This window comes from Dunckerocampus dactyliophorus, chromosome 5 (assembly GCF_027744805.1).
Source record: "Dunckerocampus dactyliophorus isolate RoL2022-P2 chromosome 5, RoL_Ddac_1.1, whole genome shotgun sequence".
Classification (NCBI taxonomy): Eukaryota; Metazoa; Chordata; class Actinopteri; order Syngnathiformes; family Syngnathidae; genus Dunckerocampus; species Dunckerocampus dactyliophorus.
In genome coordinates, this window is record NC_072823.1 from 10,524,033 (window position 1) to 10,549,975 (window position 25,943).

Below are 25,943 nucleotides of genomic sequence, written 5' to 3' on the forward strand. Positions count from 1 at the left end.
TGAAGTTTCCATATAGGCGGTGCAGTCGCACCTTTACTCCAGCATGGCTAACTGGCTAAAACGCCATTACGTATCTGCTTCTTCTTCTTCAGTGTTGTTTATCAGGTGACCACACACAGTCATTCGGAGGATACTTTGTCTTTAAATCTTTATTTGAGCCATTTCGGGATTCCTTTGGCACAAGCCGAGCAGCAGGACTGCCCTCCTCCGCCAATTTCAAGCAGGTCTCGGCCGTTACTTTCCACACACACAAGTAAGTACCTTGTCTTCTTGTCCATCTCTAACTTTAATGAGCGCTGGTATGTGGTTAGACACAGGTGCGATCTAATAGCGCTAATTACCTCTGAACGTTACGACGACGCATTACGCTTCCTTTGTCAACTCATGGACGAGTTCGAATCAGGTGGCTCGACTTTGAATACTTGCTGGAGTAATATATTAGTGTAGTGGAAATAACCGTGAAAGTGAATCAGCTTTAAACGGCATAACGCAATGTTATCCTTTTAGTGAACATCCGTGACGTAACAAAAGTGCCACTTGAGTGCGCGAGCTCTCTTTCACGCCTTTTGTCTCGCGCCATTGTCACATGGAATAAGATTTATAATCCACTTTGCCTTCAACTACACGCTTTTAAACTCATCAGAACTCCTTTTAAGATTTTCAAAAGTCTTTATCAGTACCCATATAGTGTACACTCACTTTCTTTTGTTGCCACGGTTAAATGTCCTGTTTCAGAATATAGCAGGTAGGCCTAGAAACTGTTCTGTTTTGCTTGGTTGGCTGACTTTGTTTTATTTGTCCCCCTAGAATCTTGTGAGGTTATTGGTGTGAATGGTGTTGGAATGCTACAGGATTATCATCTGACCTTTTAATCAGAAGAAGCAAAGCAGCCAAAACACTAAACTGAAAGCTTTCTGAAGAACGCTTTGCCGCTCTACAATGCATTTGAGGCTACAATGTCTACAATGAAACATGTTGTCCAGAAGGACAATGAGCAGAAGGCTGATAAAATGTTGGACTGGAGTTACATTGAATGGGTGGAAAATGAAGTTTTCACGCCAGGTGTGGCAAATGCAGAGACCCAAACAGATGGCGGGCCTTCTGAGCACAAGGAGTGTCAAACCAGCAACCCGGTGATAATGCACATCGAACTCACACGGACACACTCCAAGCTGAGACATCAGCTGCTTGATAATGATGGAATTGTAGCACCTTTTTTCCAGTTTGACCGGCAAGCTCCCAGTCGCATCTCCACCTCTCCCACCTTAAGGAGAATGAGGAGCACCCGACGACCCGTGTTGGAGTCCAGGGATCCTGCCGAAATGGGAAGCACTCAGGAGGAGCCCTCACCTGCCATCTCGTCATCACCTTTACGTAGAGTAAAGTCTCCTCTCGCAATGAGCCCCCTTCTCTCTGATGGGGAGATCTGTCATGAACTTCCCCCAATTTCATCCTGTGGCCGACAGAGAACCAGATCACACAGATCAAAGACCTTTGACAATCGTATCGCTTCCATGAAGCCAGAATGTCACAGTGCTTATCCTGCTATTATGAAAGATTTTGGATTTCCTGATTGTGAATTACAGGTGAGCAGTGGCGTTTTTAGATTTAAAAACAAGGTGGGGCATCAACCACCTACCAGTGTAGTACTCTTTCTTGCTGGATGATGTACTTTTAGAATTTTATCACACAGACAACGAAAGTTACGTATGGTTAATTAAAAAGGCACACAATTGTAATTATCTCAGAGTGAGAAAATAGATAACAGAACGCCTCATATTTCTTACTAGTAATGTCACACTTTCTTACGCCCATGTGTCAATAACTACCCATATGCCAATAAATAATGTAATGTAAATGCTGGGATGTCACAGACACCAACTCAAAATGACAAAAACAGCACTATTAGTATATAACAAAAATGTATGTTTACACATACAATTTAATGATTAAGCAATAGGCTATATTAAATACACTGCCTGGCCATAAAAAGGGTCACCACCTGGCTTTAAGCGAATGGGTAAGCACCTCCCACTGCATAATTGCTGCATGGGTGATTATGTTTCAGATGGCAACAAGTTATTTAAGCCTAACTCGGGCAGTCAGGGATGCATTGTGGCCTAGTGGTCTGCTTGGGCATCTGTGTGTGGAGTTTACATGTTCTCCCCTTGCATGCATGGATTTTCTACAGGTACTCCGGCAACGCACAACCCAAAAAGATGCACTTTAGCCAAATTGAGGGCTCTAGATTGTGTGAATGGTTGTTTGTATGTGCCCTGTCAGCTAGGATAGGCTGTAGCTCCCATGTGACCCTAATCAGGACAAGCAATATAGAAAATCAATGGATGGATGAAGAAGTTCAATAGCTGATTTGTTTGAAAGCCATGTCGACAAACGCATCTTATGATTGTGGAAAATGTTAAGTTGTTTCCGAAGGGTGAAATTATTGGCATGCATCAAGCAAGCACCAAACAATGCATTGTTCATTGCATTATTAAAAAGTGGTCTGGAGGTAGAGCAGGTCGTCCAGAAAGCGGAAGGTTGGAGGTTCGATGCTTGCTCCCTCCACCCAGTCACTGTCACTGTGGCAAGACACCCACACACTTCTGCAGCTTCAAATTATAATGCTCTGCGTACCATTGGACCCAGCTGGTGAGGCCCATATTGCGCTACCTTTGTGTCTCGAGACAGAAGGACGCCTACCGACCACATTAAAATGTGGAAGGAAGTTTGCGCATTGGTCTTAATCTCCCATCATCGATACACGTATGGGGGAAAAAAAAGAATGCAACTGTGGACAGAAATAAAGATTGTGACATTGCATAAACTTGTAGAAGCGCTGCCTAAATATTAGTGTGTGACCTTTTTTTTTTTTTTGGCCAGGCAGTGTATAAACTGCAGATTGCTGGATGTGGTGCTTGCTACTGCAGGTTGGCTAATACTGTTTTTTTTTTTTTTTTTTTTTTTTTATTTACAGTACATGAGTTACACAAAATCTTCATTTACCCACCACAATACAGACCACATAAGGTATTAGTGACACACTGGGGCAGTGAGATGCTTTTCAACAACTAGTGAGCAGTTCTAGGATTTAGGTACAGTGTTTTAGTACAGGTGGAGGGGCTGATTCACTCCCACTGCCCATAACCCTGTACTGTTTGGGAGACTTGAACTTGGGGCCCTTTGGGCTCTCGATGCATTCCACCATGTGGTGTAGTCAGGTGTGGGTTTTAATCCATAGCCTGTAAATTAAATTGTTACACATTCCTTCCTTGTGGAAGTCCTATCAGGATCATTCTGCCTTGCCCCCCGTGGTGGTCTTTCACAATGCAGGCTTTTGACAGCCAATGAATCAGCAGTTACATGCACTGACAGCTTGGACCGAGCCCACTGCCTGGAGAGGCCTGGGAAGTGCTCTCCCTGGGTCCCCATTCACGGCAGTCAGCAGTCACCCAATAATGGAGGGGTCAGTGAGCGATGGAAGAAGATAATGGGAGATCTATTCATCAGCTCTTGCTGTTCAACAGAGCACATTCTCAATAGAGTGTCGGTATTCTCCTCAGATATCAGAGGCTTTTGAATCTGAGTGGCCACTTAAAACACTTTCAAATTTGAATGTCTTTGAAAGTGATATAATACTGTTGTTTGCTAGAACTTGTACTGTAATACAAAGTAGGAGCATGAGGTTTTACTCCAGTCAAGGTTATGTTTACATATCTTAATAGAAATAGGGAAAAACTACTTTCCATAAAGCATTTTAGAAGGGCCAAGGAAGAACGCAGCATATCCTGATAAAAATTCAGGATCTTTTGTCCTCTTAGTAAATGTTGTCAGCTGTTGTTGCTCTTTCCCATTGAATGTATTACTCTCAATGATAGAGCTCAGGCCCGGTAGTTATTTGATGTTGCAAAAGTGTTTTCATGCCTCTACTGTACTACTGTTTCACATGATTTGGCTTGAATGCAAAGCTTTGACTTCAATGACTTCAACATTGTCCTCTTTTTGCAGGAGAAGGAGCATCACCCTAATAGGTGAGTTTTTTGCATGCTATCTGACCGTGTAATCTTTTTGATGGGAACATGTTTGCATGTCAGGAATATGAAAATGACGGCAACACCCCACCCCATTTTCAATCATTTCTAATTATCACAGTGAGCTGGCACTATTATGACTGGAAATTTCTTTATTCGTCTGCATAAAAACATAAGCAGACACTTCAAGGACCTTTCCTTGTGTCACTGGACACCCGTGATGGTACATTTTACTATAAGGACCCCCATTGGGAATTCATTGTCATTCATGTCTTTGTTAGTGCAGCACAGCTTAGTGGGTTAAGTTTTGAGAGTCCCATGGTTGTGTGTGTACTAGACAAACCCCCATTAATGCTGTTTTCCCTTACTGCCACCCACACCCCTCCTAATGGGCGGCTGGGTTGTTCCTCTCACTGGATAATTAGGCAGCTATTGTCCCTTTTAATTACACGCTGGCAACGCACTTCTTACTGTGGCCCAGCCCTGCAAAGCCATTGGTGGGGACAGTTTTGTTTTTGTGCATCATTATTTCTCTTTTGAGCAGAGAACAAAGAACCCATTTTTACAAGTGCCCTCAGTGGACACAGAGGAGGCTTTCTGAGTGGTCTCAAAGCAACAGGATTGTCATTGTGAGGTTGCTTTGGAATGAAGAGTATGGAGAGACTGACCTGCTTTGCAGGCAGCATTCTGTGCCCTTCCTCCAGTCTCATTATCCATGTGTCCACCTCAGGTGATGCTGTTCGCTCACTATTAACTCTTTTAATGCTGACTCAGTTTAACTGAAAGGATCAATTGGCACTTTCATAGTTCAGCGAGGGTGACTGCTCCCTGTTCAGACACCACTAACTTATCCAAGCACACTGATTTCCGCCTGCAGCCATTTGTGTTTGCTTGACAGCTGAGCAGGCTCAACTGCATAAATGTAACCATACAACAATTGTGTGAAGAAACACTGATGAGAACTGTTTTACATGTTGTTGTTGACCCAGGCAAATGAGAGGCAATATTATTATTCTTTCTTCAACTTCTGCTTGCATATGTTACGGCACAGTCATGAAATCTACTCTTTTGATCGCCATTGTCAAATAGGCAATAATTTAACAATGTACAGTATTATTTTGGGTGAGATTTGTAGTTGTGTAAAAACTGAACTTTATCCTAATGAGAGCAGTTTCTAATATTTCTAGTTAGAGTCTGAATGTTAAAAACACATCTCGGCATCATGCGGTGTAGTACAACAACAGTGCAAAGTACAAACAAAATAAACCATTGTATCTTATGTGTGGCCAGGTGGTACAAACCTTGTGAGTTTTTCCCTTGTTAAACAGCGCGCATTGACGTAATGATTTGTTTACAGTTTACTAGTATTTTTGATTGTCTGCTCTCATCAGTTCTGTACCTATGTTGCTCTTAACCTTTTGTCAAGCGAAAACTGTTGAGCTGTAGGAAGTGAAGCCACAGAAAGCTGACAAGGGTCACCGACCAACTGTCAGTTCATGACAAGGTGTGAAAGTGAACCTTTATCTCTGCAGAACCAGCCTATCCACCATTCTTGCTGCCATGATATACTATAGATAGATGAATGCTTAACAAAAATATAAAAGCAACATTTTTGTTTTTGCTGCCATTTTTCATGAGACAAACAAAAGTACAGTATTGTTCTCAATCATATGATCCAATATATTCCTTCATAACTAACAATGTGCAGAAACCTGCATACTGTGCATACAAGCGATTCATGAAAATGGAGTACGTGGGATTTTTGTGATGCCAACAATCCTTGATTGTCTCAACTCCAGATTGTAACTGAATGACATGCGTTATGATGTTATCACAATTACTCTCTTCTCTAATCCCAGCAGAAAATATGTTACAACACTTCAGCTGTTTGAGTGTTGCATGAGGCCCAAAGCCACACCTGTATTTTTCCAGCCGTAAACATGCCTTGGTAATGCGCTATGAAAGGATTAGAACATGGGACGGATATATTAATCAGCGCCTCTCCTCCAAAAAGCTAGTCATGTAACATCTTTACTTTTATCATTTCTGCTCATCGTGCATTGTAAATTGCTGCACAGTCCAGATGGTATTTCATTGGCATTTCAGCTATGAAGAATGCTAAATTGAATTCCATTATTTCCTTCTGACATGCAGGACGTTTTTTCCCATCAAAGTATCTATCTAAATGTGATAGGACGAGTTCAAACTCATCCTGAAGCTCTGCTTTTTATTCATGCGATTTTTAAGTAGGAGAGCACCACTATATCATTTTTTGTCTACCTCAGGCTACAGGAAAGAAGGCGGAGCTCTGTAGTGGTCAGCTTGTCTGGATTGGACGTTTCACCGGGTGACCTGTTTGTATCCAATGGAGCAGCTGACATACTAAACAACTCTAACTTCTCTGGTAACATTCTCAATGTACTTTCTTTTAATTTTGAATAGTAATCAGTGGTGGAGCCATGTGGTGGTCATGTAGACATTTCAGGTATCAATTTATTGCCACCCCTGCGTGAGTAATGGTCTCACCTTGGCCACCCCAATGAAAAATTTCTGGCTCCTGTTTTACAGTAAGAGGTAGATCAGTTTGACTTGTAACTTGCATGGTGAAATATATATATATATATATATATATATATATATATACTGTACACTGATTAGAGGAGGAGGTAGATCTTTGGGACTTGGTCCTTTTAAAAAGTAGCTTGCAGTCTGAAAAAGTGTGAGCATCCCTGTTGTAATTCCTGTTGTGTGGTTGTTTTTTTTTTTTTTTTTTGTAGATACAAAGAAGTCAAAGTGGCCTTTTCCAAGGCGTAGCACGGTGGGTCTTCTTAGTCCTTTAGTGCTTGTGTTTTTGCTTTGTGTTTACAAGTACTTTGATATAACAGTTGTGGGTTGAACATTGTTCTGACCCATTTCTCAAAGCAGATTAATATGGTACTGCATCCCTTTTCCCCACACAGTTACGGTAGTAGAAATGCCAAATGCAATACTTCAGCCAAATTATTTAGTTTTGATTATTTTTATTGCTCATGTAAGACTGGGCCAGAATGTGAATGCAATACCACATTTTTTTGTTCCATAAACACACGATACCACAAATTGATTTCCACATGATGTTTTTCACCTTTCAGACTAAAGGGAAGTCTCAAAACAGCACCTTGTCAGTTATTGACAAATACCTCTCCACAGCGCAAATTCAGGACTGGAGAAACTGCGACCTTCAGAAATATAAGGTGAGAAATGATCACTGTCATAGCACATGGAGCGCTACACTATTTGTTGTGTAAATATATTTGACAGTGCAGAGTGATATTCAATTCATGGCGTATTGCAGTCTGAGCAACTAACATATCCAGATTTCTAATCCAAATAGAATCTGTGTTGAACGTGCTACTCTGAAATAACAAGTTGTGCAAGAACCTGACTTTCTAGGCTGTAACTGTCCAGCACATAAACATAAACATACACTGTGCACGCTTGGTTGGATCAGCATGGTGGGAGGAACCTCACTACATACCTACTACACAATCTCCCTGTCATCTATGGCTTTCTTACTCATTTCTTGCAATGAGCTAAATACAATCTGGTCATTTTTGTGCAGGACTACTCCCTAGCAGAGTTCTTACAGGACCAGTCCTCCCAGTGGTGCTCGACTTCTGACCCTCTGGCCTCCAAGAGACAAGAGGCCATCTGGGAGCTCTTCACCAGCGAGTGTGTTTACTTCCTGGATCAGCTCATGGTTCTCAAAGAGGTGATTCTTTCCACACAATGCCTCTTAATGCACACGCACACAAACACACACAAACACACACACACACACACACACACAGGACCACAAACAAAAAGACCAAACACAAATGAAACCCAGCACCTGTTTCTTTGTTCTTTACACCTTTCTTCTGAGTTTCTGATGCCACATTTTTTTTGTCTCAGCTTTAGAGTTCTAGATTACAAAAATAGTGCGCAACCAGACACTGTCTAAGCCAACTGTCTGACTCTTTTGTTGCATTCAGGTGTTTTTGGCTACACTCACGAACCTTCAGACAAGGAACTGCCTGGCCGATATTGATTCCTGGAGGCTGTTTGCAAATCTCAATGAGCTTTGCTTGGTGAGCATTAATGCAAACACAGCAAGTGTGGCTGATAACTTTTGCACGTAACACATCAATAAATCATTGTAAACATTGCTGCAGTATCAGTCTATTGTGCAGCACGGTGACTCATGTTTTAGTCATCAAAATAGACAATAATGAGGTAAAAGTAAATGAATATACTAATAGTTACAATCATGTGAGATATGGATAAATACCGACCTTACTCTGCTTAGAAACAACACACAGGACATAAAAGATGTGCAGACATACCAGCTAACATGATGATTGATGTTACACTCTTGGAAGTATGACTGTTTCATGTCTTTGTATTATGGAGTATATAGTCACATTGCTGTGTAATGACACTGGACACGGATTGTTTGTCACCGCAGGTGAGCTTTGGTTTTTTGAGCAACCTCCTGCGTGCTATTAAGGACTCGTTGGACATCAGTAATCGTGGTGGGCCCACTTTGATGGAACTGCTGAGCAATGTAAGTGTGAAGTGTAGTAGTCCGCAGTCACTCAATGACTTAGAAATTTTAGTGGATTCAAACGTGGATGCGTGACATTAACTTGTTATATAATTTAATGTGTTCTAATGACCAATAAAATCTGCTTTAGAGGGACAAGTGGTTAGACCTCGGCAAATAGAATACCAACTTTAACGTCACGTGAACTTCAGCCAAAGCATTTGATGCCATTTAAACTAAACACATCAGCCACATGTTAATTCCCTTTGAATGAGTCAGTGTGCTGCCAGCAAGCTGTCATTCTGTGTCAGTGCCGACAGACAACAATACCGCAGAATTTAAGGGAGGGACTGAGAACAGTTTGTCAGTTGGCACTTTGCGTGCAAACACTTTGCTGTGACCAACAAGAATCATTACATGACACGCCAGACTGCTAGCAGGGAGAAAGCTTCAATCGAGGCACATTCGCCATCCACCAAAATTTTGGTAGTTTGAGTTATGCAAGCAAATAAATCATTTCTCTCTCTTACCTCACTTAAGCACGGGTGTCATTGAGGGCATCAGTTATCAACTTATTGCCACCCCTGTGCGAGTAATGGTCTCACCTTGATGACCCTGATGAAAAATTTCTGGCTCCTGTTTTACAGTAATGATGTGGCAAGCCACATCTGGCCAGGACTTGAGTTTTACACATGTGACTTAGAAAAACAATTTTTGGATGTTCTGCTTGTATTTGACCTCATTAAATTGTGTTTACCTAATGAATTAGATTTGTGTTTACACATCATGCGCAGTTCACTTGTATTCAGACTGACATCACTGGTTTTGTGTTATGTTGATCTGGAGTGTACAATCTGATGTGGTCCTGTTATCTGTTGGCAGGTTTTTCAGGAGAGCATATGCCACTGCCTGCAGAAGTACTGCCTCAACTACTCCACAGCTTTGATTTATCTGGACAGCCTGAAGCCCAGAGAGGACTTTGGATCTTATGTCAAGGTACATAAGGGCAGTTACACTATGTGCATGTGTGTGTGCGCATGCATTAGAGCTACGCCAAAAATGCCATGCACCTTGAATATTAGGGTACTGCACATGCAACAAGCTCGCTGTCACGACCATAAACATGCTCACAAATTCTTTGTTTTTGCCAGCGATTTCCTCTTTTTTTTCTTTAACCTTTTTCCAACCTCTGCATTTTCTACTCCCCCACCCCACCACCTGTCTGTCCAGTGGTGTGAGCGGAATGAGCAGTGTCGCCGTCTGCAACTGCGTGACCTGCTGGTGGCGCCATTGCAGAGGCTTACCCGGTACCCGCTGCTACTACGGAACATCGCAAGACGGTTTCAGACGGAGGAGGAAAGAAGGGATGTGCAGGCTGTCGCGGAGCAAGTGGACGTGTCTATATGTGAGTACCTCCTCCTCCTCCTCCTACTCAGAACAAAAAAACACCCTCAGCATTTGGTGACATGCATGTTGTTGTAAGGCTTGTTTTGTAGCTTGAAGCACCGCTCACACATTGTCAGCTACTCTTGACAAGGTGAACTTTCTACTGGGCCTCCAGTGTCATGTCACAGCGATATGACTTAGCTCATCATGGCTGGAGGGCTTCTTCATCAGGACTGCTGAGAAAAAAGTTCCTACTTGTCACAGGCTTGTTTGAAAATAAATCAGTCAGAGGCTGATGACATACTTTCCCGTAACCATTAAAGAGGTGGGGCGAATATGCTTAGGTGTGGTGTTGAGGAGTGTTCCTTAGGTGGGTAGAGTATTTATTGAAGAAGCTGACTTCACTCTAATCTATCAGCACAGCGTCACACCTGTGTTTGGCAGCCAGCCGTCGCAATCCGACACGTTGGCACACAGTGACATTTCGAAATAAGGCCTCTAAATGGGACCAAAGTGCAGAACGCTCGTTGATTTGATTAGAATTTTTCCACATAGTAAATAATGCAGAAAACAAATCAGTTTGAGGGCCCAGTCGAGTATGTACAGTACAACATCCATTCACAGCAAAAGTCATGTTAATGACACTCTCCATATGGAGTAGGAACCAAATAAACCCCACATTAGCACAGTAATACTCCCTAAGGAAATGTCTGCCTCGACCTGTTTTGTTGATAGAGACACAAAGAGGCATGGATGTGAGAAAGTAGGAGAACAGATGGAGAGATTGGGGGTGGGATTAACAAAAAAAAGTCTATAACCTATGTCACCATCATAAAACCTTTATTAACTAGACTGGCAATGTAATCATCCACATACAGTATTGCCTTTATGTTATAGGTGGCAAAGCAAATGTGTGTAAATGAGTGTAATATCTAATGTACTGGTATCTCCTTAATATTGTATGTATTTTATTTTTACAATATGCTGTGGGCCGGAATGGAAAACTTGAACACCCTCAATCAAACACAGTCATATGCAAATGTCACTTGCGTTGTGGATGTGCCTCACATTGGCAACTGTTACATAATTATAAAATGAAGTTAACCGCCGTTCATAATGTTAATGAACACTCTTAACTCGGGTCGGCAACCTTTAGGATGAAAAGAGCCATTTGGGCCCGTTTCCACGAAATTAAAACCCACTTGGAGCCACAAAACCTATTTGACAACTAAATGTAGGCAACGCTTCCTTAAGCGTATTGTCACGTTCCTTTTCTGTCTTCCTGATGGAGTGAAGAGCCACACCTGTTGCCACCTGGCAATTAGTCACAATTCTTAATGTTGTAACACATTGATTAGTTCCAGTTCCAGTACCACTCTCCATGCCCCTTTAGTTGCCATTGCTCATTAGCGACAAAGGAAGCTAACAAGCGAAATAGTTGACCAGCATCATGGCTTCTCACCAAGCTGACTCGCCAGAAAACACTGGGCCTAGCATTTTGGCGGAGAATTGCACGGCACACGCTCAACTCCCACGCAGAACTTTGAAAGGCTCATGACGACACCAGAAGAGACTTCGTAAGTGACTACACAGAAGCATAAACCAGCTGGAGCCACAGCAGAAGGATGAAAGAGCCGCATGCGACTCCGCAGCCACGGGTTGCAGACCCCTTCTCTAACTTAAACGTTGATAAGTGACGTGTTCCATGTGAGTGTGCTTACCTTACGGACCTTACAGTGTTTTTTGGAAATGGACAAAGTGGTGTAAAAAAAAGTACTATACGCAGTTTTTCATGCTTGCTGAACCAACGTCATGGGAGACCGCTGCTTATTTATCTGAAGTGTTCAAGTTTCAAATTGTATGGCCTTTTGGAAGTTGTGCTGTAACTGACAATTATCAGACTTGATGAAATGTTCTATTCGCTTTTATTCGATTCACATTGCACCAAACCAGGTAAACTTAGGAACATTGTCTCTGTATTGCCTTCAAGGTGACCTGGAGGGAAAGGTCAAGTGGCTGGACAACTATCAGAAGGTCAAACAGCTGAGAGACGCACTGGTGTGGCTTCCTGTGTGGGAGCGGGACAAGCGAGCCATCATCCCAGAGGTCAGTAAAAATAAGTTGAATGTTCATCTACCTGACTGAGGCCCTCATTTATTAGTTTGGTTGAATCTGAATGTCTTAGGAATGGTTCTACTCCACATTTCACCGCGTTACGTACAAGGGTAACTATGAGGAGTGTAACGTTATATGGACTGTATTTATATGTTTTTAGGCACCCTGCAGACTCATACCGATTCCCTACAGAACACATTGAGGAACAGGCGTGGTCCAGGGGTTTCACTTGGGGCCCCGTTGTGCCTAGCTTTTTGTGAATAGTGTGTATTGAACACAAGAAGTAACCTAATTTGTTAGTGATTCGGATGAAATAAGGTCTGTGGAAGTGCTTAAAACTGACACAAGTGGATAAGACTGAAGTAGTGTGCCGCCATTGTTCAGCAGAGATGGCGAACAGTGCTACAAGCTGGAGCTATTAATGCTGAACTTTTTTCATTTCCTAAAAATAATTCAGTGTACAAACTGTTACTTATGATTGCATTTTCCTAAAAATATACATTGCAAACTGTTATATTTTGATATTTCTTTATTTTTTAGAATGTTATTTATTGAAGAATCACATGCTATTAGGTTGCAGCTTTTTTAAAAATTCATTTAAGTCATTAAATATGTTTGCACAAAAGCTAAGCAGTTTTATGTTTTGCATTTTATTATTTTATTATTCATGTACTGACAATGAACTGAACCATGACCTTAAGAAAACAAGGAACGTACCAAACTGTGCTAATGGTGTACCGTTACAGCAGATGGTTGCTTTGTAAGACAAATGGAAATGTGCTGTGTAGCTCACACTTAATACTGCAGTAAAGTCTTAAATAATGACGTATGGTCATGATAGCATTGCTAAAACAACACATCTAATGGTGCCTGAAACATTTTAACAATCGTGCATACTCACGACTGTCGTAACGCTTGAAAGGAGCTGATGAAAGTGTTGAATTTGACCTTGGAAAAGTTATATTGTTCAGGCATGGTTTGTGCTGGTGTCACGGTAGCGCATGGTCGTGACCCCGGGATGCAGAGACGGATGACAACTCACAGGAAGTGCACACCAAAATAAGAGCGTGGAACAGAAACTAAGGAAATAAAGGAAAACAGGACAACAGAGCCACTGCGAGCGCGATAGCTAGTACTTAATGTATGCTGATAAGATGATCCAATCTTGTTGTGATCAATGTTGACATCAGATATCATAGCCTGTTGCCTTTCGGCCGTATCTATTTGCGTTATTAGCATATAACGACTTACTTAATGGTTGTGTTACAGCTGATTCCTTGCTTGCTTTCCCCAGAACCTGAAACATCTGCTGAAAGCCGTAACGCTTGAGAATCTGATTTCTCACAGAAGTCTGCTGCATGACGGCAAACTGGTGCTGACAGGTTTGCACTCTCCAAACAGGCGAAGAGCACATGCGTGAACACAATCTCACGCCATCTTCCTCTGCTTCCCTCTCAGAGAACACTAAGCTCCTAGACGTCTATCTGTTCCTCTTTGATGAATTCCTGCTGATCACGAAGATAAAGAGAAACAAGAAGGTATGTAGACCTCTTCAATCAAGGTGCATGCTCGTTCACACCTCCTCATGTGCTTCCTTTCGGCATTGTGTGCAGAGGTCCATCGGTCCAGAACAGAATCCCCTGAAGTTGCCGCAGAACCTGGAGCTGGAACAGCTGCTGAAGGAAGGATGCACCTTCACGGTTCTTGACCAGCCCATCTCTTTGGACCGTCTCCAGCTCAGGAACATTGATCAGCTCAACGCATCGAGTAATAACATCAAACACATTTTAGGGCTGAAACTGACATGGGCTTGTGTGACCATTTATCATTTATTGCATTCATTGATTTTCTACAGCATCAGGGCTTCCTCATTCCTTCATAATAATGCACCAGAACCGCTACCAGCAGTGTATCGGTGCATTCATCTTGCAGGCTGGGTCGGAGTCTTCCAAGGTATATCACGCCCAATTTGTTAAGACAACTAGAATAACAATACAAATGTGCAAAATAGTCATTCTAGTTGTATGCATGTATATTTGCTGACATATCTCCTTGTCCTCATATATGTAATGTTTGGAACATGTCTTGATTACTAGAACATTTATCAAAACACCACAGCTACCTGTAAAGCTCACATCAACTTTTGTCATTAATTTTAAGTCATTGTAGAAATGGAAAAAAAAATTAACCTGGTATGACTCACGATGTGTGTGTTTTGCAGAGGGCATGGATTTCAAAGATAGAGGACGCTGTATCTGCCTTGCTGAAGCTGGACTCTCAGCAGCCGCGAGTCAGGAGCGCCTCACTGTGGTTAGAGTCGTCACAGATATGAACGGTCGGACTGCATTAGTAGAAAAAGCCATCAGAGATGCACCGCTTTCATTGTGCACTTAACCGTCCCACACGTCTCGCCAATGACTCCACTAGCATGAGCGTACTGTACATTTGTGAACTTGTAGTTTGCCTTGAGGGGCTCTGCTACTGCTGTAGAGTATAATTAAAGCTTTGGTCATGTTTATGGATTCTTCTTCTTACACTTACAATCACACAGGGTTTTAACTGCTTCGGTCATATGGGATTTTCTGCAGCAGTTTGCTTAAAAACCTCTTGAGCCTGTAATACCCTGGCACCAGAGGCAACAAACAAAAGTCCCAGAAATTTTTTTTATAAATGTTTATAAATGTTGTGTTCCCTCGCAACATCGCGGTTCCCCTTTCGCGGATTCTTTAAGTGCAATTTTGCATTTTTTATTTAACAGAACGGGCATTGTGTTCTGTGTCCTTGTGGCGTATTAGAGCCATCTATTGGTGATCTGTTGTATGTCTGGTTTTGTATTTACTACTGCTACCAGTAGAGGGTGCTGTATACTCATGTTGAAGACAGTGCGGCTCCCCCTCCTCTCAGTGTGTGTTTACTTGCCTGTACGAGCATATGAGAAGTCCAGACAGTAGCTGGGTAAATATATAGCCACAAGAGTCCTCATTGGCTAAGGGAGAACCCGCTCATTGTGTTCTGCGTCCTGATTGGCTGTAGACCGTTGTCACTCTCCGTGCCGTTTCCGGTTGTGGTCAATAGTCGCTTGCAAACTAGCTGTGAGCTGCTTGCTAACCGCGAGTAAACAATAGAATAAGAAGCTAATGGGCTAAATGAATCCTAGGTTGAAGGGGTTGGACGAAGAGAACAATTATTAACAAGGGAACACTAAATGGGCAAATGTGAAAAATAAGCCAACTGAGACAACCACCAAGACAATCTTCGCCTTGTAACGTGATTGTCAGACGGGGTGGGAGGCGGGGCTATCTAGTGCTAACATTTCAAGGTCGTCAGGTCTGTGTCTTTATTCATGCTTGAAATATTCTGGTGCGGTGGGAGGGGTTCAATGACAGAAAATAGGGGACCACTGTGCAAATAGTCACACCAAACAAGTGGGAACATACTAATGTTTTATTTAGTTTGTCAATTTGATTTAGAAAATGAACAGATTCAAGTGCGCATGGATAATTTTTTCTCGACATTGATCACATATAGATCACCCTGGCAGAGGTAACACACAGTGCATGAAGGCAACACCTTCACAGCCACCAAACGGGACCACTGCAAACAACCATGCATGATTGCGGACAGACGGTAAAAAAATAAAATTCAGTGACAACAGGTCTGTGGTGGTGGCATGCTGTAAAAAAAATGACAAATGGTGAATAAACACAAATGTTACATATCTTGTCAAAACATTTAAAGGTAATTGTCAGCCTTAGTATTAGAAGCATTTTAAATATACGTTGGACTACAATGTTGAAACCTGTACAACCTCAGTGATCCTACATGACAAGGTGGGCTCTCAAGTGATTAAGGTGTCTTTTTCTGATTGCACTGCAGAGCATGACGAACGTATTTAAGGTTGAAAGTCTTTCTGCCAATCTGAGGTAGACAATTCATGAGGAGTCATGAAGCTGAGATGGACATTCTTTATAAGGACAAAGTTTAGAGAGCAGAAGTCTAACATGGTTTTCTTTTGTTTGCGCCTGCTTCATTGCTTAGACGGCACTAAAATAAGAGACTTGTAATCATATTTGACAACTGCAGTCATAAATCATAAACAAGCTGCATGACACAGCTGTATGATAGCGAAAACAACCACGACACTTGAAGGCAGCGCTGAAGTTCTGGCAGGTGGTTTTACAATGTGCATCTTGACAGCACAAGACAACAGGCCTATATTACACACACACACACAACCAATTATTGCTATAAAGCACAACACACGCACATAAGGTCCAACAGTAGTAAATGAATTAACAAGAAAAGAAATCAACATGCAAGTACATTTAATGACTGCATTAACAGTCTGTCATGTCTATGTGTGTAGATTAAAGTAATGTAGATTTAAAACTCAAAATGTTTTGATAAAATACTGGAATATGAAACGTTTCTCTCTCCTTGCCAGACATTCTTTGGTCAGGATATATAATGTCAAAGGGGGGGGGGCTGCCAAGGGCCCCATTGGAGAAAAAAAAAATCCCATTGGGATCCCCCCGGGAGATGTCACATTTCTACACACTGCACCCCTCACGTCAAACGTGTGTGTTCTGTGTACATCAGCGTTGGAAAGATGTACTGTGCAGTACAACAAAAACATTTTATTGTTGAAATATGTGTTCTTGACATTTCTTTATGGTTTACCATGTATATTCAGGAAATGCTTTGCCAACAATTAGTGCTAGTTAGATGTGGTTGTCATAAATAAAACAGTTACTTGCATTTACATTTGCGGGGCAGACCACTGTTCCAATATGTCCCTCCTTCAATGTCCCACTGACTTCGACAAAGTACAACACAGCTGCTGCAACAGATGAACAAAAAAACTAAGCCGTGTGGGGGTGGGGAGTTTTCCTCTGTCGCCACCTTGTGGCGGTTCACAGGATGAGCAAAGGCACAACGAAACACAATTCTCACTGAGTCACCAATTGAAGGCCATTTTTCTATCCGTTGCCAGTTCTCTCTTGTGGAAGCTCACCAACGCTCCGTGCCGCACCAGGAAGTCACATGTGAGTGAGAGTGGACGCACAGGGTCTGTCCCTCGAGTGTGCACATTTGATGTGAGAAAGACAGCCTTAGTTTGTCCTTGAGACGAGGGTGAGAAGAAGAGTGAAGTCAACCTTGGAGCTCTTCGAAGCACGTCTCACACACCCGCACTGCCTTTTTAGAGGACGGCGTCAGGGCGTTCCTTGACGAACACTCGGCGCAGAAAATGTTTCCACAGTGTCTGCAGTGGTGCTGCAATGAAGACATGAAGAAGAGCGTGTAAACAGGACAGTGAAAAGCACCAGGCCACCATTAGCTTTGTTGTCATAACAAGAATGGATTGCGCTCTTCTAGACACAATGTACAAATAAAGACATCCTTGTTCCATCACATAGCGGATAACGGTTGTTTCCTTTAGCAATAAAATAAAAGCACATAGGCAAAAGAACATCGGTGGCCCAAATTGAAGTTGGACAAATTCCCACGGAACATTCGCATCACAAAACAAAAAATGCTTTGTTCGTCAAAAACACCGTATTTTGACTTTTTTACTGCTTGTCACTTGGGTTGTGCGTCCTGTTTAGAAATTACTGGTGATTTCAGGGTTTCCCCGAGGATGTTTTGAAGCTGTGGTGGTGGGCTGCATGGGTCGTGCTGCTGCAGCATCTGCAATTTCACTTTTTTCACAAGCAGAACGTGAACCGTCAACATCGCAAAACCGTTTAATGGCAAAGTTGCTGGCAGCACTGCCGGCATTTAAACTGCGCTTTATTTACAAAGCACATCTCCACTCAGTGTGTTCATTTGTCACTAAATACAGGTGTCATGTGTGAATAGAACACAGAATACTAAAAGGTGAAGCAAACATTCTTTGGTGAACTACTCCACATCAGCTGGTGAGCTGCGGCTAGCATAGGAGCTACCTGTTGGAGACCCCTGTGATAGCGTCGCCATCTAAAGCTGGGACACGCCACGTGTTTCTGTTGCACAGCGTCGATACACAACTCGTGTTTTGAAGACCAGCCGTGAGTATTATAATGACAAGAGAGCAAGACTGTTATGTGACACTTTCAAAAAGTTGCGATGATGATCGTAGCTCGTAGCTCAAAAACAAACAAAAAAAAAGGCCAGAAAGTATAATGCTTTTATTTTGTAGTGATCAATTACATGTAGCAGAAACATTGGATTTACTTTGTGTTCAACTTTTACAAACACTTTTTAGATGACTTCTTCTTTTTTCAAGTCAATCGAATAGCTGACATTATTATATTTTGAAATGTTTTGAAAACAATTCCTTTTTTTGTTGCACATTAGAAAAGAGAAGCTGGTATTTTATCCGTTTGTTTATTTAAGTGGTAGGCTAGGTGTATTTGTTCTTTATACGACCACTAGAAGGGTACATAACGACTAGCAAACACATGTTTGTCTTACCTTCCTGACTGTAACGGTGAAGCCTTTCCCACACGCCATGCAGTTCTGCACCTCATGATCCTCGGCCCACTTCCTGGTCAGACTCTGGGTCTGCTTGATCTAAGTAAGTACACACAGCGGTTATGGAGAGGTGGTGGTTGTGTTTAACTCGTACAACCACCAAACACATCAGCGTATGTCCACTACGTGTCCAAGATTTTGCCAATGACCTGGAGAGACTGGTTCTCTCGGCCCAGCTCCTGCATGGCCGCCATCGTGTCGTCAAGCTTCCGCCTCGTTTCTACCACCTTGGCCTGGAGCTTCTCGATCTCGCCTTCGCCCGTCACGCACCTTTATTGCAAACACACATATTCACTGTGAGATGCAGTATTTAGACAATAAAGGACATGAACTCACCGCTCCAAAAGAGCGCGTCTCTCATCCTGGTTGTGTTGCACGGTGGCCTCCAGCACAGCGATCTCTCCCCGGAGCTCGTCCGTCTGCTTGTCGAGCTCGGAGACTCGTCGCTGGCTGCCTTGCCACTCTCTCTTCAGCGTGGCCACATTTTCGTTCAGAGCCGTCACCTGGACGCCCAGCTTAGCCTCCACTTCCTCTACGCGCTTCACCTGCTCATCTTTGGTTTGCTTTTCAGCCGCCTTCAGAAGGAGGCAGAGGTCACTAAAAATCGTACTCACCTCTTGTGCGTCTCCTTGAGTGGGATAGGATTTATTTATTGACTTGGCCTACCAGTTGATCCTGGAGCTCCTTGGTTTTGGCAAGGAGCTGCTCTTCTCTCTGGCTCCTGCCGTCCCTGGCGGCCTGGTGTGCTTTCTGTTCCTGTTGGAGGGCACCTCGTGCAACCTCCACCTGGCCCTGCAGCTCCAGTTTCTGCTGGATCAACAGCAGCTTGGCTTCCTGCAACTCACGCAGCTCCTGAAGCACAACACACAACAAACACAAAGCCACTTGCGTGCAGCTGATCCAGCAGCTTTAGATACATTTCCACAAAAACACTCACCTTGTCACTCTTCTCTGTTAGTGATTTCATCTCTGATGTCATCCTGGCATTATTCTTTTCCAGGTTACTCTTGAGTTTAAGCAGCTCCTCCATTTTGGTCCTCTCCTTCTCCAGGTCTTCCTTAACTTGAACCTAGAACAGCACAATGATAGGAATGCATCACGCTGGCATGACACCAGACGTTCGGATGGTGAACTTCAGTTGCTGTTCCAGAATTACAGCGTCGGCGGACAAATAAATTGACATAGGTGGCCCTCGGGTTGCGTCCAAGTCCAACTGTGGTGTAAGTCGGATTTTACACTTACTTAAGACTTTATTGATCCACAAGGGAAATTGCTTGGTTACGGTAGCTCCATTGCAGAAGAAAAAGACAGAAATGGTGACAAGAACACACGATGAACTTAAATCGCAGCAGCTTTACAGAAAAGAAGGGTAGAAAACACTTCATAAAATAATTCCATAAAATATGGGTCAGCCGTTTTCAGCCTGGATTTGAACATTGCTGAAGTTGAGAATTGTTGCACATCTTCTGGAAGACCGTTCCAGATTTTGGCAACATAAAACTGAAACGCAGCCTCACTGTTTAGTCCTGACTCTGGGCACCCGCAAGAGACCACTCCTTGAGCTTCTCAGAGCCCGAGATGGTTCATGTGTCTCTAACATGTCAGGGATGTACTTTAACTAATAATAGGCAACAGTCACCCCCAAAACGACCAATGATTTATTTATTCGTATACAGTATTTTGAATAACCGTGACAGAGTAAAGCCATGAAATTCGAAGCGCGATGTGGCGAGGAACAACTGTACTGTTATTAAGGTGGTCCAAACGCGTTATAGACTGGCTTTTCAGCATACTGGGCTCTGCAAACTACCTAGGATTCATTTGTAATATTAGCAAAGGGCCAACTCGATTTTGTGCAAGTCAGATCCCATCCTTGGCGTCTGCTACTTTGGCTGAAAAGTGACGTAGAAGGCTACTAAAGCTCCTCTCAGCAATCTAGCGATACAGCCTCGTGCAGACTGTTATTAAATACATCACTTCATCTCACCTGTTGCTTCTGGAGAGCTTTCAAGGCCTTTTCCTGCTGCTGAAGAAGTTGATCTCGACTGCCAAGTTCCTTCTCCAAAGAACCATGACTCTTCATTAGCTCCTGGATCTGAGTCTCCAAAACGGTCTGATGGGTCTGGTTAGCTGCCAGCTCCTCCTGGTTGACATGTAGCTTGTCCTCAGTGACCTACACCAGGAATATATTATTTGATTGTCAAGTCTTTACGAGTTGTGTGTGAGCTTATATTATTTTAGGTGAGGTGAGCAGAAGATCTTTTACACGGACATGTCAACTTGTGGGCTACAAAAAGCATCTGGCCAAGATTTTAAGTCCTGCCTTAAACTTCCGAGAATTCTTTCCATTATTTGCCAGCTCGGTATCAAGACGTCTATCAACCTACTCTGAGGTCTTGACGTAGTGCTGACACCTCAGACTCTTTGCCATATAGGTCAGACTGGAGCTTAGTGAGGCCCTCTTGACTTTGCTCCAAGGCCTTCTGCAGCTCTTCTGTCCTGCTCCTCTCAGACGTCAGCTGCAGGCTGACCTTTGACACCTGCTCCTTGAGCTGGCGCTCTTCCTCCACCTGGAGAGGCAACACCTCACATTAGAGGTCTCACCCTGTGGAATCTGCAGCTCGTGCAGTATAGAAAAAGAAAAACTATGCAGCTACTAAGCAGTGATTTCTGTTGCATGATACTTACTTTCTTAACATTGACTTCCTGCAGCTCAGCCGCTTGTCCCTTCACTTTCTTCATCTCTTCCTCAAAGTTTGCCCGTGTTGTTTTGAGTTGGCCCTGCAGCTTCTCCAAGCTTTGGTCCTTCTCCCTCAGCACCTCCTGAGTCTTTGAGTGCTTCTGCTCCAGCGACGCCAACCGCCCTTTCAGCTCCTTCTCTCCCTGCCATTTGTCGAGAAACAAAAGTTCATTTTCTGTTGCGCTTCAAACTAATCTTGTTTTCAGTGCATTACCTGTCTCATCTGCTCAAGCAGCTCTTTGGAATCTTTCAATGACTTTGTGATGCTTTCGTTTTCCCTCACAAGTTCTTGTTTGGCCTTCTCGCTTGACTTGTCCTAGGAAGTGAAAAGACATTTGCAAGATTTAAAGCTTGTGCTTCATTAACTTGCATTGTACCTTCCCTCTCATCTATTAATACCTGTAATATATTTGTGTGTGTGTGTGTGTGTGTGTGTGTGTGGGGGGGGGGGGGGGGGGGGGGGGGGGGGGGGGGGGGGTCGTACATTAGAGTGATCTAATTTATCTTATCTCTGGAGTTTTTCCAGAAAGATTATTACATCGCTGTTTGACGTGTGTGGTAAAAGGCAGTGTGCTAGCATGAATTAACTTGAGGCAAATGTGCACATTAGTGCTCAATAAGTCATCAAAACGTACCTTTATGCATTCCCACATAGTATCAGCATTTGAGACCAAATATGAGGTGAAAAAAAAATGCTAAAAATACAGTAGTAGTCTGTCTGTGTGGCGAGACAAAGTTAGCACACGTACAATGGACATGTGTCATACGGATGAAACAAAGATCACCAAAATCTGACCAGAACTGGACTTAGGAGACCAAGTGGGGGGTAAGTCGCTGTTGCTGGACTTCACTGCTGATGGGGATCCCAACTATCCCTTTAAGGTGTTGCTCTGGCCTACGCTTCATGCTTCATCTTGTCTTAGTCAAACAAAACAGCACGTGTTTGCACAAAATCAGTAAACTCACCTTTTCCTCCATGGCTGCCTTATGATTCTTTCTCTCAGTGTCCAGCTGACTCTGAAATTCCTTCAGGGCTTTTCTGGTCTTGCCAAGACTTTCCTGAGAGGAGACCAGTTCCTTCCTGTGAGTCTCTTTCTCCTGCTGGGCCTTCTGTAAGTCTGCAGCCAGGCCCTGTGCCCTCTTGTCCATCTCTACATGTTGAGCCTTCCCTTCTTGGGTCAGCTTGAGCACATTCAGCTTCAGGGCAGCTTTCTCCTGCTCATAGCATGCCAACTGTTTCTGGCTTTCACTCAAAGAGGAGGTCTTTGTCTTTATTTCCTCTTGAAGTGTGACATTTCTAAATACCAAACAATACAGCAAGTTGTTAAAATTGAATGGAAAACAACAAAATCGCGGTGTGCATTGCAAGGTAAAAACACTCTACTTACATGCTATTCCACATCCTTAGCATTGATTACTGCACTCATGCATCATCGGAATTAACTTACGCAATATCACACCATTATCTATCCTGTGCCAAGTGACACCTTTGCTTAAACTTTTCCCACATATCTCACACTTTTCAGCACTCTGTGATGGTTAATCCACATGTGAATGAAACTGACTGTCTTAATTTTGCTGGACACCTGACACCTGACAAGAAGCAAGAGTGTGTTGCTTGTGTTTTACTAAGATTGAGGAAGCTATTTAGTACGAATCCAAATGAATACACTGTATCAGTTTAGTGTAACTCACCCTGCTTTTTCATTGTTCAGCAAGTGCTGCAGCTCCTTAGCTTTCTCTTTAACCTCTGATGCTTCCTTCTGCAGATTCTGTAGTTCTTGCAGTGCCTGGTCTCTTGCGGCCTGCACCTCCCTCACCTGTGTCTCCAATTTCTGACAAATTAACACATACATTTTAATGGTCATGAATTCCCATATCCACTATAAAGATTCAACACTGACCTTATTGAGCCCTTCCAGCCTCTCTGCGTGCTGCTCTGAGGCCAGAAGTTTTTCTTTGTGCTCCTTCAGAGAGGCTTCCACCTGGGTGCACTGCTCCTGCCTTTCCTTGATCCTTTGTGTCTGCTCTTCCATATTTTTCTGAGCTTGATTCAGCTCCTAAGATAAAAAAAAGCATCTGTAACTAATGTATTAACCAAAGCCTCATCTTTATATTTAAAAAAACAACAACAACAAAATAAAAAACTACAGTAGATTTTCAAAACATGTACAGTAGTTCATCAGTTACCTGCTGCTTGTCTTGAAGTGCATGTTGAGCAGACTCTAGGTTGTTCTCCAGGTTGGCCTTCTGTGCAGCCTTGGCTGCTTCTGTAGACAGCAACATCTCTGTTTTTGCCTTTAGCTGGTGGAAAACACACCAAAATACTGAGAAATTGGGATTCGCCCCCCCCAGAACAAAGCTGACTGTCGTTTAGAGTAAAAAAACACAGCATTAGGAGCGATAGCAATAGCAATAGGAGCCTACCTGGGAGTCCAACTGGGTCACCTTCTCCTTGCTGTCTGTGAGCTGAGCAGTGAGCTCAGTGACAGAAGTCTCCAGTGTGTGGGCCCGATCCTGTGAAGAACGCAGGAGACTTTTCTGCTCCTGAACTTGTTTGTGGAGGTTATCCTGGGCTTGCTTGTTGCTCTCTGATTGGTTCTTCAGCTTGTCTGTCAACTGGGATACCTTAATATTGCACAAAAAAGATGTGAGGTACTTATTTTGACAATATGTTTATCATTGTGGTTGTCGATGGCACACAACTGTACTGTATCGTACTCTGTGCTGTTTCAGAGAGGTAGCATGGCTTTAGACCTCAATGTTGGACATCTGTGTAACTTAACCATATTTTTCTCCACATAAATGAATAGTTCTTTCTTGTACCAAACGCTTATCACACCTCATTTGTTATTGTTTGTGGCCTGCCATTGTGACTCCGCCATACATGTTTATTATGTCTGTGTCAACTTCGGCAATGTTGCATGTTAACCTTTTTTATTTTAAATTTGTTTAAACATTTTTTATATTTGCTTATTTTATACATTATTCTATACTTTTTAACCACTTTTTGTCCACCTAGTCTTTTCATTCAAGTCCATATCAGGACACACCTTGCCCAACCTCTATTAACTACGGCCACCCGCTGTTGAAATTTCTATCTTTGAAATGAACATTTGAGAGAAAAAAAGGGTCACAATTGCATGACGAGATACCATGTTTGGCCTACGTTGAGATCTCATGTACAAACGAAAATGAATGCCATCTTAATAAAACAATGACAAAATGTTTACGGCAGACTTAGTGGACCAAAGACTGGGTTTCTCCCAGTCGGATACAATTAATACCTCTGGAAACTTCCACAACTGACCGGTAATGTTTCTGTGTGTGTACCTGTTCTTGTAGTGTGTGGGTTTTCTCTTTGAGTTGGTTAAGCACAGCAGTCTCTCCCTCCCCAGCTTGGATCTTGGCACACAAGTCTTCTCTTTCAGCTTCCAGTTGGCTCACAATGTCCTTACTCTTCTGCAGCAGAGCCTCCAGGTTTTGAATCTTCTGGTCCTTATCTCCAATCTGGCGTAACACTTGCTCAAGGTCATTCTACAGCAAGAGAACACGGGTAATGGTTTCATTTTATTTAAACATGCGTACAAGTTACATTGGAATACATCACATAGTACAATTAACAGTTCCACATGTCCAAAAGGAGTAGTAAGAAGCAAAGCTTATTTAATCTGTTTTACATCTGTTGCAATGCATTTATTCACTTCCTGTATTTCATGTGATCTTTTTTAATACATACATAAGTAATGTATCCATCTGGTAATATGAATGTCAGGGTTTTCTCACAATCATAATAAATAATAACCATACTTAGTAATCGGTATAATAATAATCATATACATAGACATAACATAGACATAACAGAACAAGTTCAAGACTCTTCTTCCTTGTATTTTGCAAACATCAACTGCTTGAATTGTTCCTTGAAGTCGCTCATCTTAGTGCTTTGTTTGAGTTCCTTATTCAATCCATTCCAAAATTTGATTCCACATACTGAAATGCTGTGGGTTTTTAGCGTTGTTCTCACGTATAAGTGTTTTAAGTTGAGTCTTTCACTACGACCATATTTCTCCTCTCTTGTAGAAATGTATTGTATGACATTTTTGGGTAACAGGTTATTGTTTGCTTTATGCATAATTTTAGCTGTTTGAAAATTGTAATATTTGTGATTTTAGACATAAAAGATTTGTATGTTGGCTATATGCGGCATTATGGATTATGTTTTTTGCAGGACATTTAGCTAGTGAAGATTGCTTTTATAGTTGTTACCCCATATCTCTACACAATAGGTTCGATGTGGTAATACCAGAGAACAGTAAAGAGTATGGAGGGATTTTCGCAGTACCGGTACCAGACTCAATGTCTGTGATCTATATGTCTGTGATCTATACCTGAGACTCGCGCAGTTTGCCATTGGTATTTTGTTGTAGTGCCTGCAGCTCCTGGTGTTGCTGCTTGGATTTCTCCAGCTGGTGCTGCAGGTCTGTGGTCTTACTGGCACTTTCCTTCATCTAAAAGAAAACAAAAAACAGTATTCCATGTATTGTCAATACATTTTCCTTCATTTATGTATTTATGCTCATATTTCTATTTC

General features: G+C 42.5%; 2 protein-coding genes across 5 annotated transcripts in view; one reads left to right on the top strand and one right to left on the bottom strand.

Annotated features, from left to right (window-relative positions):
• Positions 1-16,848, top strand: plekhg7 (pleckstrin homology domain containing, family G (with RhoGef domain) member 7). The gene is made up of 17 exons (XM_054777141.1): positions 1-253; positions 808-1,586; positions 4,009-4,031; positions 6,317-6,435; positions 6,809-6,849; positions 7,163-7,264; positions 7,633-7,782; positions 8,045-8,140; positions 8,518-8,616; positions 9,478-9,591; positions 9,826-10,000; positions 11,972-12,087; positions 13,391-13,478; positions 13,555-13,634; positions 13,710-13,863; positions 13,952-14,049; positions 14,318-16,848. Exons 2-17 carry the CDS (start codon positions 957-959, stop codon positions 14,426-14,428), a joined length of 2,196 nt encoding a protein of 731 aa, XP_054633116.1. The 5' UTR covers positions 1-253; positions 808-956; the 3' UTR covers positions 14,429-16,848.
• Positions 15,527-25,943, bottom strand: part of eea1 (early endosome antigen 1) — a 23,067-nt gene continuing 12,650 nt past the window's right edge. For all 4 annotated transcript variants that reach the window (XM_054777137.1, XM_054777138.1, XM_054777140.1 and 1 more), the window contains 17 exons: positions 25,741-25,860; positions 24,683-24,886; positions 23,777-23,977; positions 23,540-23,653; positions 23,254-23,409; positions 23,045-23,184; positions 22,316-22,646; positions 21,564-21,665; positions 21,298-21,492; positions 20,997-21,179; positions 20,597-20,782; positions 19,547-19,678; positions 19,276-19,461; positions 18,946-19,184; positions 18,759-18,879; positions 18,550-18,648; positions 15,527-17,370 (listed from right to left, as the gene is read on the bottom strand). In XM_054777137.1, coding sequence (XP_054633112.1) covers positions 17,248-17,370; positions 18,550-18,648; positions 18,759-18,879; positions 18,946-19,184; positions 19,276-19,461; positions 19,547-19,678; positions 20,597-20,782; positions 20,997-21,179; positions 21,298-21,492; positions 21,564-21,665; positions 22,316-22,646; positions 23,045-23,184; positions 23,254-23,409; positions 23,540-23,653; positions 23,777-23,977; positions 24,683-24,886; positions 25,741-25,860 — 2,832 coding nt within the window. In that variant the 3' untranslated portion in view covers positions 15,527-17,247. The remainder of the gene's footprint in view (positions 17,371-18,549; positions 18,649-18,758; positions 18,880-18,945; positions 19,185-19,275; positions 19,462-19,546; positions 19,679-20,596; positions 20,783-20,996; positions 21,180-21,297; positions 21,493-21,563; positions 21,666-22,315; positions 22,647-23,044; positions 23,185-23,253; positions 23,410-23,539; positions 23,654-23,776; positions 23,978-24,682; positions 24,887-25,740; positions 25,861-25,943) is intronic.